Source organism: Parambassis ranga, chromosome 6 (assembly GCF_900634625.1).
Source record: "Parambassis ranga chromosome 6, fParRan2.1, whole genome shotgun sequence".
Lineage (NCBI taxonomy): Eukaryota > Metazoa > Chordata > Actinopteri > Ambassidae > Parambassis > Parambassis ranga.
In genome coordinates this window covers 14,646,770-14,660,217 of record NC_041027.1, presented here as the reverse complement: position 1 = coordinate 14,660,217, position 13,448 = coordinate 14,646,770, and the positions used below count along the sequence as shown (strand labels likewise).

At 42.8% G+C, this 13,448-nt stretch overlaps 1 protein-coding gene across 1 annotated transcript; it reads left to right on the top strand.

The window, feature by feature from the left end:
• The first annotated feature begins 9,130 nt into the window (after positions 1-9,130).
• Positions 9,131-12,510, top strand: LOC114437323 (neoverrucotoxin subunit alpha-like). Its single transcript, XM_028407952.1, has 4 exons — positions 9,131-9,183; positions 9,471-9,600; positions 10,066-11,514; positions 11,624-12,510. The coding sequence occupies exons 2-4, from the start codon at positions 9,480-9,482 to the stop codon at positions 12,163-12,165; spliced, it is 2,112 nt and encodes a 703-aa protein (XP_028263753.1). The 5' UTR covers positions 9,131-9,183; positions 9,471-9,479; the 3' UTR covers positions 12,166-12,510.
• Positions 12,511-13,448: the final 938 nt, after the last annotated feature.

The following is a 13,448-nucleotide window of genomic DNA, read 5'->3' as shown; positions in this document are numbered from 1 at the left end:
GTGTCCAAGTGTTTAAATCGAGGCAGCTGGACAGAAGAACTGAAGAAGACGCTCCCCAGAGTGGCTTCTTCAGATTTAACAAACTATTTACTAAGTCCATCACAATGATACCAATGTAGCACTAGGTGGAGCCAAAAACATGTAAAACAAGCCAACACAGACATAAACATCCTCTGGAGGTGATCATAGAATTAGTCTGAAAGTGAAAACTAATAGTTAACATGAACATGGATATCAAACAGACCATATAAAAACTAAATTTGGTGCTTTAAAGGACTTCTTAAAGGGGTTTGTCTCATCAGGTTCTGTCTTATATAAGGGACAATATGTTAATGATGAACTGAACCAGCGCACATGCTTCCTGCCTTTGAGGCATTTGCTGGTGAGGATTTAAAGCAGAGATTAGCTGGAGTGTCGAAGATAAATGTTTGAACAGCTGCTCAGCTAAAGACTACAAGTTGAAAAGTTTGTGTATTTGAAATATATTGATTATGAGTTCCATTATCATATATCAAGGAGTTATCAAGGAGGGAGACCGGACAGAGAGGATGAAGGAGAGAGAGGAGAAGAAGAGGGAGACAGGAAAAACATGTAATGGTTTCTGTTTTTGTGTCCACTATTTTCAGCACAGTTTAGATTATAAGTATATAAGTTTGAACTTGAGCACAGGGAGCAGAGTGACAGCGAGCGAGTAGGATCCCTGCCACTCCTGGATCTGCACACACTGGAAGGGGTTTCTGCTTTCAGTGTTTGTGGGCTGTATTCTGTAAAATATGTAACTTATAAAAGTGATTAAATGCATTAGATCTATGGTCGTATATGTATACAGCAGGTTGTAAGATGCTAGCAGGCAGGGCGTACATGGAATGGCATAACCAAGTGACAGGCATAGTGTACAGGAACATCTGTGCCGAGTATGGCGTGGAGGTCCCAAGGTCAAGATGGGACACACCTCCATAGGTGATGGAGAATACCGAGCTAAAATCCTGTGGGACTTCCAGATACAGGCCGAAAAATTGGTGATGGTTAACCAACTGCACATAGTAGTAGTGGACAAACAGCAGAGGAAAGTCGTGGTGGTAGATGTAGCAATCCCAAGTGATGGCAACATACGGAAGAAGAAACACGAGAAGCTGAGAAATACCAAGGGCTTAAAAAGCGCTCTTCTATGTATATGTATATGCACAGTAGGGGTGGAACAGTTCACTAAATCCACGGTTCAGTTCGTATCATGGTTCTGAGGTCACGGTTTTCGGTTCGGTTTACATTGTTGAGGTTTTTTCTACTTTTAACACTCTGGAAATACCAGATGAGCAGAAAATACATATCCTATTTATCCAACATTCAGCATATTTAAGAATCAGTTCAGTGTTTCCATCATTATATCAGGTCAAGTCAATTTCATTTCTTTTTAATTTCTATATAGCACCAGATCATAACAAGCCATTTAAGAAAGCCTTTCCTATAGAACAGGTCTACACCTTGTTCTTTTATTAAACAAAGTAAACAGCTCATGTTATTTATCTTATTTGCACAGCAGCATGTCATTTCTGTCTGCGCACAGAGGCCCGGTGTATGTACACACACAGACACATGCACAGACAAACACACACACCGACACACACGTCCAGATAGCCTGAATCTATGACTACGCTAGGCTAAGCTAACGTTACTGTGTTTTTATTTTATTTTTGCCATTGAAATATGCTGTTTACATCCCGCTCTGTAAGCATTGACGGGACCTTCGGCAGCTTTTGCCCACAGTTGGACGCAGAGTCCTACGGGTCTCTCTGCTCTGCTGCAGCTGAAACTGCTGCGTGAAGCTACAGAGAGTGACCGGCTGTGAATGCGTTGATGCGGGGGAGGAGCTCACGGTCTCTGCTTGTCGAGGACAGTAGCCTGACTGCAGAATGATTTCATGTCAGTCTCCAAAAGTCACCAGAGTGTCACTATTTGCTTTAAATGTAGTGAGAGAGACGCCAAGTTGCCAACACTCGTCTATATGCTATGGTGAAAACGCCCCCCTGTATTACTTGATGCGCATGTCCAGAACCGAACAGAACACGCGCCACAAACCGAAACACGTGTACCGAACGGTTCAGATTTTTTTCCTAAACCTTCCCACCCCTAATGCACAGCTAAAACAGTGAAAGGTGAGGTCTGACTACTTAGGAAGTGGCTGAAGAAGGTCTCTGAGATATGAGGGGAAACGGACATCAGATGCAATGATGCTCTGAAAGACCAGATAGTCAAAGGTTGAAGAGGCCAAACAAACATGGAGCGAATTCTGTGCAACCATTGCACAACCAAACTTCAACTAACACCTGGGTGTGAAATGTCAGGTAAAGAAGACAACAGTTCAGTGGAACAGCTCTGTTATCAAAGGGTGAAGTCAACGGTACAACTGAGACAAGTGGCACCAGGAAGTGGGTGTTAGTGTTACTGGCCCCCATTCTCTTCATTCTGTTCTTTACATGTCTAAGCAAGATCATTGTAAAACCAGTTCAAAGCATCAAGTCAGTGTCAGTGAAAAAGGGAATCACTTCACTTGAAGGGGTCCAGCTTTGTACAGAGAAGGTGACCAGATCAGGAAAGAAGAAATGTCTGAGTAGCACATTTTCTGTAATAACGACCTCTAACATGTCAGCCAGGACTACACTCCATGGGCGAGACCCCTCTGAACTAAAAACTAGCTGACAGCAAGCAACGTATTCTTGCTTTAGTTTAATGGACGGACTTATGTTAGCAGACAGCTAAGGTAACCAACGAGCCAGAGCACAGGCATCATGATTGAAGGACTTTAAAAAAACACAGCACGCAGCATCCAGTCTAGTCTTTGGGGCGAAGATGGCCTTTCTTTTTTGGGTTCTGCAGTGGTCAAGAAGGGCACCACTGAAATGCTGAGTGGAGGACGTGTGAGTGCTCTGTGATGATTTTTACTGCCAGGTTAAGTGTCCGTTGGTCATGAGTATGAGCAAGAATTCTTATAGGCAGGCCTATGATCTTAGAGCAGACTGAAACAGTGCTCTGCAGTCGGTTTCTGTTGTGGAGGCTGATGGAGTGGTACCAGCAGGTTATTGAGAAGGTGATGATGCTCTCAATAAAACTGAGGTAGAAAGTCGGTAGAATGTCTTTACTGACTCCAAAGGAGCTGAGTTTTCTCAGGAGGTAGAGACATTGCTGGCACCTTCTCGGTGTCGGAGGAGAATTTCAGGAGGTTGTCAAAGATGGTGCCCAGATATCTGACCTCCTTGACCAGCTCCACTGGCTCTCCGTGGATGTTGGTGGTGGCTGCTGTAGTCAGGTCCCTCTGTTTTTTGGAATAAGGTTTGTTTTGATATAAATACTTATATAAATACTTCTACATTGTGAATAATAACAGTGGCTAATGCCCCCCATTTGTGCCTGTGCACCCCCCTCTCAGCTGTCTTTCAAAATGCCAAATGCTGTCAGCCATCAAGTCTGGCTGACACTGCCCACTCATATATACACTACTGTTTAAAGGTTTGGGGTCACTTAGAAATGTCTTTATTTTTTATGTTTTTTTTTTTTCAATGAAGATAACATTAAAGTAGAAGAAGGTCTCTGAGATATGAGAGGAAACAGACATCGGATGCAATGATGCTCTGAAAGACCAAATAGTCGAGAAGGTTGAAGAGGCCAAACAAACATGGAGCGAATTCTGTGCAACGATTGCACAACCACACTTCAACTGACACCTGGGTGTGAAATGTCAGGTAAAGAAGACAACAGTTCAGTGGAACAGCTCTGTTATCAAAGGGTGAAGTCAACGGTACAACTGAGACAAGTGGCACCAGGAAGTGGGTGTTAGTGTTACTGGCCCCTATTCTCTTCATTCTGTTCTTTACATGTCTAAGCAAGATCATTGTAAAACCAGTTCAAAGCATCAAGTCAGTGTCAGTGAAAAAGGGAATCACTTCACTTGAAGGGGTCCAGCTTTGCACAGAGAAGGTGACCAGATCAGGAAAGAAGAAATGTCTGAGTAGCACATTTTCTGTAATAACGACCTCTAACATGTCAGCCAGGACTACACTCCATGGGCGAGACCCCTCTGAACTAAAAACTAGCTGACAGCAAGCAACGTATTCTTGCTTTAGTTTAATGGACGGACTTATGTTAGCAGACAGCTAAGGTAACCAACGAGCCAGAGCACAGGCATCATGATTGAAGGACTTTAAAAAAACACAGCACGCAGCATCCAGTCTAGTCTTTGGGGCGAAGATGGCCTTTCTTTTTTGGGTTCTGCAGTGGTCAAGAAGGGCACCACTGAAATGCTGAGTGGAGGACGTGTGAGTGCTCTTTGATGATTTTTACTGCCAGGTTGAGTGTCCGTTGGTCATGAGTATGAGCAGGAATTCTTACAGGCAGGCCTATGATCTTAGAGCAGACTGAAACAGTGCTCTGCAGTCGGTTTCTGTTGTGGAGGCTGATGGAGTGGTACCAGCAGGTTATTGAGAAGGTGATGATGCTCTCAATAAAACTGAGGTAGAAAGTCGGTAGAATGTCTTTACTGACTCCAAAGGAGCTGAGTTTTCTCAGGAGGTAGAGACATTGCTGGCACCTTCTCGGTGTCGGAGGAGAATTTCAGGAGGTTGTCAAAGATGGTGCCCAGATATCTGACCTCCTTGACCAGCTCCACTGGCTCTCCGTGGATGTTGGTGGTGGCTGCTGTAGTCAGGTCCCTCTGTTTTTTGGAATAAGGTTTGTTTTGATATAAATACTTATATAAATACTTCTACATTGTGAATAATAACAGTGGCTAATGCCCCCCATTTGTGCCTGTGCACCCCCCTCTCAGCTGTCTTTCAAAATGCCAAATGCTGTCAGCCATCAAGTCTGGCTGACACTGCCCACTCATATATACACTACTGTTTAAAGGTTTGGGGTCACTTAGAAATGTCTTTATTTTTTATGTTTTTTTTTTCAATGAAGATAACATTAAAGTAGAAGAAGGTCTCTGAGATATGAGAGGAAACAGACATCGGATGCAATGATGCTCTGAAAGACCAAATAGTCGAGAAGGTTGAAGAGGCCAAACAAACATGGAGCGAATTCTGTGCAACGATTGCACAACCACACTTCAACTGACACCTGGGTGTGAAATGTCAGGTAAAGAAGACAACAGTTCAGTGGAACAGCTCTGTTATCAAAGGGTGAAGTCAACGGTACAACTGAGACAAGTGGCACCAGGAAGTGGGTGTTAGTGTTACTGGCCCCTATTCTCTTCATTCTGTTCTTTACATGTCTAAGCAAGATCATTGTAAAACCAGTTCAAAGCATCAAGTCAGTGTCAGTGAAAAAGGGAATCACTTCACTTGAAGGGGTCCAGCTTTGTACAGAGAAGGTGACCAGATCAGGAAAGAAGAAATGTCTGAGTAGCACATTTTCTGTAATAAAGACCTCTAACATGTCAGCCAGGACTACACTCCCGGCACGAGACCCCTCTGAACTAAAAACTAGCTGACAGCAAGCAACGTATTCTTGCTTTAGTTTAATGGACGGTCTTATGTTAGCAGACAGCTAAGGTAACCAACGAGCCAGAGCACAGGCATCATGATTGAAGGACTTTAAAAAAACACAGCACGCAGCATCCAGTCTAGTCTTTGGGGCGAAGATGGCCTTTCTTTTTTGGGTTCTGCAGTGGTCAAGAAGGGCACCACTGAAATGCTGAGTGGAGGACGTGTGAGTGCTCTGTGATGATTTTTACTGCCAGGTTAAGTGTCCGTTGGTCATGAGTATGAGCAAGAATTCTTATAGGCAAGCCTATGATCTTAGAGCAGACTGAAACAGTGCTCTGCAGTCGGTTTCTGTTGTGGAGGCTGATGGAGTGGTACCAGCAGGTTATTGAGAAGGTGATGATGCTCTCAATAAAACTGAGGTAGAAAGTCGGTAGAATGTCTTTACTGACTCCAAAGGAGCTGAGTTTTCTCAGGAGGTAGAGACATTGCTGGCACCTTCTCGGTGTCGGAGGAGAATTTCAGGAGGTTGTCAAAGATGGTGCCCAGATATCTGACCTCCTTGACCAGCTCCACTGGCTCTCCGTGGATGTTGGTGGTGGCTGCTGTAGTCAGGTCCCTCTGTTTTTTGGAATAAGGTTTGTTTTGATATAAATACTTATATAAATACTTCTACATTGTGAATAATAACAGTGGCTAATGCCCCCCATTTGTGCCTGTGCACCCCCCTCTCAGCTGTCTTTCAAAATGCCAAATGCTGTCAGCCATCAAGTCTGGCTGACACTGCCCACTCATATATACACTACTGTTTAAAGGTTTGGGGTCACTTAGAAATGTCTTTATTTTTTATGTTTTTTTTTTTTCAATGAAGATAACATTAAAGTAGAAGAAGGTCTCTGAGATATGAGAGGAAACAGACATCGGATGCAATGATGCTCTGAAAGACCAAATAGTCGAGAAGGTTGAAGAGGCCAAACAAACATGGAGCGAATTCTGTGCAACGATTGCACAACCACACTTCAACTGACACCTGGGTGTGAAATGTCAGGTAAAGAAGACAACAGTTCAGTGGAACAGCTCTGTTATCAAAGGGTGAAGTCAACGGTACAACTGAGACAAGTGGCACCAGGAAGTGGGTGTTAGTGTTACTGGCCCCTATTCTCTTCATTCTGTTCTTTACATGTCTAAGCAAGATCATTGTAAAACCAGTTCAAAGCATCAAGTCAGTGTCAGTGAAAAAGGGAATCACTTCACTTGAAGGGGTCCAGCTTTGTACAGAGAAGGTGACCAGATCAGGAAAGAAGAAATGTCTGAGTAGCACATTTTCTGTAATAAAGACCTCTAACATGTCAGCCAGGACTACACTCCCGGCACGAGACCCCTCTGAGCAAACCCACCACCCCGGCCAGGCTGAGGGCATTAGGTGAGGAAAGGCTGCTGACTGGATAACAATAAATGGGAATAAAAAATAATCATTCCTGTTAGCAGACAGCTAAGGTAACCAACGAGCCAGAGCACGGGCATCATGATTGAAGGACTTTATAAAAACACAGCACGCAGCATCCAGTCCAGGCTTTGGGGGCGAAGATGGCCTTTCTTTTTTGGGTTCTGCAGGTGGGGCAGCGGAGCCGTCGTCTAGGGGAGCCACTGAAATGCTGAGTGGATGACGTGTGAGTGCTCTGTGATGATTTTTACTGCCAGGTTAAGTGTCCGTTGGTCATGAGTATGAGCAAGAATTCTTACAGGCAGGCCTATGATCTTAGAGCAGACTGAAACAGTGCTCTGCAGTCGGTTTCTGTTGTGGAGGCTGATGGAGTGGAACCAGCAGGTTATTGAGAAGGTGATGATGCTCTCAATAAAACTGAGGTAGAAAGTCGGTAGAATGTCTTTACTGACTCCAAAGGAGCTGAGTTTTCTCAGGAGGCAGAGACGTTGCTGGCACCTTCTGAAAGTGTCCTCGGTGTCGGAGGAGAATTTCAGGAGGTTGTCAAAGATGGTGCCCAGATATCTGACCTCCTTGACCAGCTCCACTGGCTCTCCGTGGATGTTGGTGGTGGCTGCTGGTCCCTCTGTTTTTTGGAATAAGTCACGACTAGCCCCTTGGTCTTACTGACGTTCAGTTGCAAGTAGGAGCTGTCGCACCATTCATCCTCAGCCTCTAAGGCTCTATCAGGATCATCCTCAAATAATATCTTAACTTTGACCAATCAACATTTCTGACTTCTTCAGAATATTCATTTTCATTAAAGTATTTAAATATCCTTTTAACAATCATGTTCTGTCCCAATTTGGGAACTTTATTCTTCCTACTAATTGAAACTAGGTTGTGATCACTAAAACCTACCGGCATTGAGACTGCTTTTGAGCATAAGTCACTTCCGTCAGGAAGTTTGTAGGGGCAAACTTCCTTCAGGACCCCCTGAATGTGGGGTCCTGAAGGAAGTTTGCCCCTACAACACCATGCCTAATTAATAAATAAACAAAAATGCTGTAATTGCTCCTTCAAATGCTTATCATACATATATTTACAGCTCAATCACTCCTGTTCATCTTCCTAAACTGAGATAATATGTCGGTACTATGAAAACAAGAGCACCAGCTCGGGCTGACACTGCTCACTCATATATACACTACTATTTAAAAGGTTTGGGGTCACTTAGAAATGTCTATTTTTTTGAAAAAATGTTTTTTTTTTTTCCAATGAAGATAACATTAAAGTAAAAGAACGTCTCTGAGATATGAGGGTAAATAGACATCAGATGCAATGATGCTCTGAAAGACCAAGTCGAGAAGGTTGAAGAGGCCAAACAAACATTGAGCAAATTCTGTGCAACGATTGCACAACCAAACTTCAACTGACACCTGGGTGTGAAATGTCAGGTAAAGAAGACAACAGTTCAGTGGAACAGCTCTGTTATCAAAGGGTGAAGTCAACATGCAGCCATTAAAACTGTGTGGGTGTTAGGGTTACTGGCCCCAATTCTCTTCCAAGGAATTATCAAGAAACCCACCTAATGAAGGTTAAATTCTGTTCTTTACATGTCTGAGCAAGATCATTGTAAAACCAGTTCGAAGCATCAAGTGTGCATTACAAATATATTTCTTTCCGTTGCTCATCTGTTTTGACTTGTGGTGAAAACACACCACACACTTCACAGTTTGAATGTAGGTTTGTTCTTTAAATAATTTATTATATGATATTTAATATTGATTTTCTTCATATGTAAACAGTAATCAATCAATAACCTAAATATTTGTTATGTATGTGGTGATTTTGGGTGTTTTGATCTGACAGCGTTATCAGAGGAGGCTTGGCTGTTATGAAATACAATGTTTACAATGTCAGAATGCATTTAACTGGTTGGTGATGGGCTGCAGTTGGATTGTGTGTTGTTTTGTTCTTTTTAAACAAATGCAGTGAACCACTCAGGAAGTTCTGGACCTGTAAAATTTCCTGGAATGAAAAAAAATGATTAAGTAACACATTCTAAAGGTGCTCTGTGAACATCAGATCATCACTCAGATAAGTCTGACAATTGGCCAGTTTCAGCAGAATTCTGGCAGGTGGAAGAGGAGAAGGAGGAGGAGGGAGGTGACCCAGCAGGTATAAGTACTCGTGTAGCAGCTCAGAGCTTCAGACTGGAAGCTCCAGTTAGAAGTCAAGAAGACTCACAACAGCAACTCAGCTGATACTCTGCTTCAGCAGGTAATGTTTGAACTAGATGATGCTGACATTTATTGATCGTACATTTATTGGCATTATGTTTTTAGGTCTCTTGTCTTCTTGTCTCAAAAAATTACTATAGTAATTATAGTATTGGTTCAGTAACATTTTAAAATACACGACTGCTTTTGGGTCATCTGATATGTTGAGTATGATCGACTGGTCAGATGTTTCCCTGTTACTTTTTAATGGAACAATATAATTTATCATATCAGCTCCCAGCACAGGAGAGTTTGGTTTAAAAAGTGTTGTTGGATGTTTTCACTCAGGTTAACGAGATGGCCTCAAACCAGGTAACAGTGTCTGCCCTGGCCTCAAACCAGGTATCAATGCCTGCCCTGGGTCGTCCTTTCACTCTGGGGATGCTGTATGATGCTCGGAAAGATGAACTGTGCACAGGTAAAGATGATTACAGCAGCTCCTGGTTATGAGCTGTAGCTTTCTTTTCTGGCTGAAGTAAACCCCACAGCTTCAGCCCTTCAGATCCTTCCTCTGGCCTTTATATACATATTTTCAGAAGCAGTGGGTCTAGCATGTTAGCATCGACCAGTATCAGCCATTGATAAAAGTGTTGGTTTATGTTGGCTGATTATTTTTTGCCAAAAATGCTGAGTTTACTGTTGATGATTTACAATAAACACCACTGCCTGCAGCAAATGTAGCACCAAAGCTAGGAGGTAGCAGGTAGAAAGGTATACTTCCATATTTGTCAAACTGTGCTCTGCTGCTCTGTTCCTAAGTTTAAACATGCATTGTTGGACTCAGTGTATAATCAAAAAGAAGCAGGTCTACTGTCAGGCCAGGGGAGCTTATTTCACCCTCAATGGCCCCTGGGTTTGAATATTTCTTTTTTATTTTCTTCAGGTATCACACTGTGGGATAGAAAAACTATCGATGAGAAAAAGATAACAAGACCTGAGAAGGCCTCCATATTTAAAGTCACTGCATCTGACTCCATTGAAGAAAAGTCCTCTCTGATGGACATCAATGCTTCTCTGAAGGCCAGTTTTCTGGGTGGCCTGATTGAAGTTGGAGGATCTGCAAAGTATCTGAATGACCACAAGAAGTTCAAGAATCAGAGCCGTGTGACCCTTCAGTACAAAGCTACAACTCGCTTTGAGCAGCTGTCAGTTTCTCAACAGCAGGTGAAACTGGCAGAACTTCCCGACAAGTTCGTTGCAACTCATGTGGTCACTGGAATCCTTTATGGGGCGAATGCGTTCTTTGTGTTTGACAGTGAGAGGTTGGATGTGAGCAGCACCCAGAAAATCGAGGGCCACATGCAGGCGGCCATACGAAAGATTCCCTCATTTAGTCTAGAGGGGGAAGTTGATGCCAAGCTGTCTGATGAAGAAAAGGCTGCAACAAAGAAATTCTCCTGTAAATTCTACGGAGACTTCATTCTTCCAAGTAACCCTGCAACATTTAAAGATGCAGTAAAGACCTACATGCAACTTCCAAACCTGCTGGGTAACAAAGAAGAGAACGCTGTCCCTGTCAAAGTCTGGCTGACACCACTCAGTTATGAGGTCAGCCTGGGGCTGCTGAGGAAGGCCCAGGATGCTCTAGAAGATATGAAGGAAATAGAAATGAGATGCAATGACGCTCTGGAAGATGAAATTGTTGATAAGTTTCCAGAGATCAAACACAAGGTTAGAGGTTTCCGTGACCTGTGCAACAATTACACCACCAAACTTAAAGAGACCATGGGGGAAAAGTTCCCTGCCATCCGTGCAGGTAAAGAAGACGGCAGATCAGTGGAAAAGCTCCTTGAAGACAGGGAGAAGTCACCATTCAGCTACAAAAACTTAGACAAGTGGCTCGATAACACAGAGAGAGAAATCAACATCATCCGGTCCTGTGTTGGGATGATGGATGGAACAGGGATAAAGATTGTTCAACAACAGTCAGAGTTGGAGAGAGAGGTTCTGACTCCAGGTGTAGAACACACTCTGTGCTTCGCTTTCACCTCCCTGGGAACTGCTGATCCATACCTTAAAGAGATGAAAGACTACCTTTGTTCACTTGGATCACAACGTGATAAAAATGTCACTCCACCTGCAGAAGATCAGTGGTACTCCTCAGCTGAAGCTGTAGCTAAAGTGAGAGCAATGGCAGAAGAGTTCAGCAACCTCGCCAAAGGTCTGAAGAAGAGCAGCAGGTTCCGCTTCCTCGTAGCAGTTCTTCCAGATAAGGACCAGAAAGGAGCAGCCATCTACCACTACAAGGGGGGCAGCCTGCAGCCTGGCAGGTTTTCAAAGCCTGAGATCCGTGATGTGAAGACTGTAACCAATCGAAGAGATCTGCTCTGGTGTAAGTATTTAGTTTCCACTTCCTGTTCACACTGCTGCCGGCCACAGATCCAGTTTAACTAGAAATAATGCTACATTGAAAGACATGGTTTTATTCTGTCTGTCCACAGATGCCACTGATCTCACTCTGGACCCTGACACTGCAAATTACTACCTCATTCTGTCTCAGAAAAATAAGAAGGCAACACGGGGAGTAAAGCAGTCATATCCTATTCTTCCACAGAGATTTGATGAATGTCCACAAGTCCTGTGCAAGGAGGGGCTGAACGGGATCCAATACTGGGAGGTAGAGTGGAGCAATGCTGCTGCTGGTGGTGAGGAATTTGCTGTAGGTGTTGCATATGATGAATGTCCCAGGAAAGGAAACAACGAGGTGGCAGGGCTGGGAAATAATGTCTATTCTTGGTGTTTTGGCTGGCATCAAGGACTCTTCAAAGCCTGGCATAATGGTGTAGTGTGGCGTGACCCTGTTCCACCTACTGGGTGCAAGTTTGGTGTGTTTCTGAATTGTCCTGCAGGCACTCTGTCCTTCTACAGTGTGTCCTCCAACGCTCTGAGACACCTCTACACCTTTCAGGCCACATTCACACAGCCACTTTACCCCGGCTTGTGGGTGAATTGCAGCTACGTTGCCCTGAGTCCAACTGTGTAAGCATGATAAAAACATGCTGCATGCAGGGTTGGTCGTTCAGCTTCAGGCAAATTGGCAACAAAGAGAGAATGATGGGGTGACAAGTTATTCCTTCTATAATCTGTGCCTGATGAATACATAATATTTTACTTTTACAAAAACAGTGTGATTTCTTTTTGATTTTCTTCACATTTAAACAGTAATCAATCAATAATCTAAATATCTGTTAAACTCATGTAGGTGTTGTTTTTGATTTTGGGTGTTTGGATCTGACAGCAGTTATCAGAGGAGGCTTGGATGTTATGGAATACAATATTTACAATGTCAGAATGCATTTAAAAGACTCATATTGTCGACAGGATAACTGGGTGGTGATGGGCTGCAGTGTGACTATGTGTGTTGTTTAGTGTGTGTCTTTAGATAATGCAGTGAACCACTCAGGAAGTGTTCTGGACCTGATCAGATCAGAGGTCTCATTTATAACAAGTGCAAAAGAAGATCCATGCACTGGTTATAAAACCATCCACTTATACATGTGCACCATCTGTGATGAATGAAAACACATGTTGTCCGACGTGTTTGTTTCTCCCTGAGCAGAACATTCAATAAAGTGGAGTCCTGAGTGGATCCCTGTCTGTCTGTTGTTTGTTCCAGTGACATAAACGTTACTTTCACTACAGCTGAACCAAGCAGCTGATTAACCCTCATGCATTGTTCGCAAACACTACCCTAATGTGTTGTTCGGGGACAAAAACGTCCCCTAACTTTAACGGTTTTAAAAATATATTAGATAAATATTTTTTTGAAATTTTTTTGCATAGACCTTTTAATTAACTTCAGTTCTAATCAACAGTAGTGAAAAAATCATTTTCCCCCAGGATTTTAACCCTTTAATCACCAATTTTATAAGGGGTGGTGCTGAAAATTGAAAAAAAAAAACACAAAATGGCTCATTTTTAATAGAAAAGGTGAATGTGGACTGGATTCTTTTGAACCTTTATTACAGTCTTGGTCATGTCAAACATCAGTAAAAAAATTGACTTGATTGCATTATTAGTTTTTGCACAGCACTGGATTTTCTTTTTTTCTCCCTAATGTGTTGTTCGGGGACAAAAACGTCCCCTAACTTTAACGGTTTTAAAAATATATTAGATAAATATATTTTTGAATTTTTTTTGCATAGACCTTTTCATTAACTTCAGTTCTAATCAACAGTAGTGAAAAAATCATTTTCCCCCAGGATTTTAACCCTTTAATCACCAATTTTATAAGGGGTGGTGCTGAAAATTGAAAAAAAAAAACAC

Excerpts from the sequence above, each read along its gene's own strand:
- LOC114437323 (XM_028407952.1), top strand. The coding sequence starts at position 9,480 with ATGGCCTCAAACCAGGTAACAGTGTCTGCCCTGGCCTCAAACCAGGTA. Across the intron at positions 9,601-10,065 it reads GAAAGATGAACTGTGCACAG|GTATCACACTGTGGGATAGA; the intron begins GTAAAGATGATT and ends TATTTTCTTCAG. Across the intron at positions 11,515-11,623 it reads TCGAAGAGATCTGCTCTGGT|ATGCCACTGATCTCACTCTG; the intron begins GTAAGTATTTAG and ends GTCTGTCCACAG.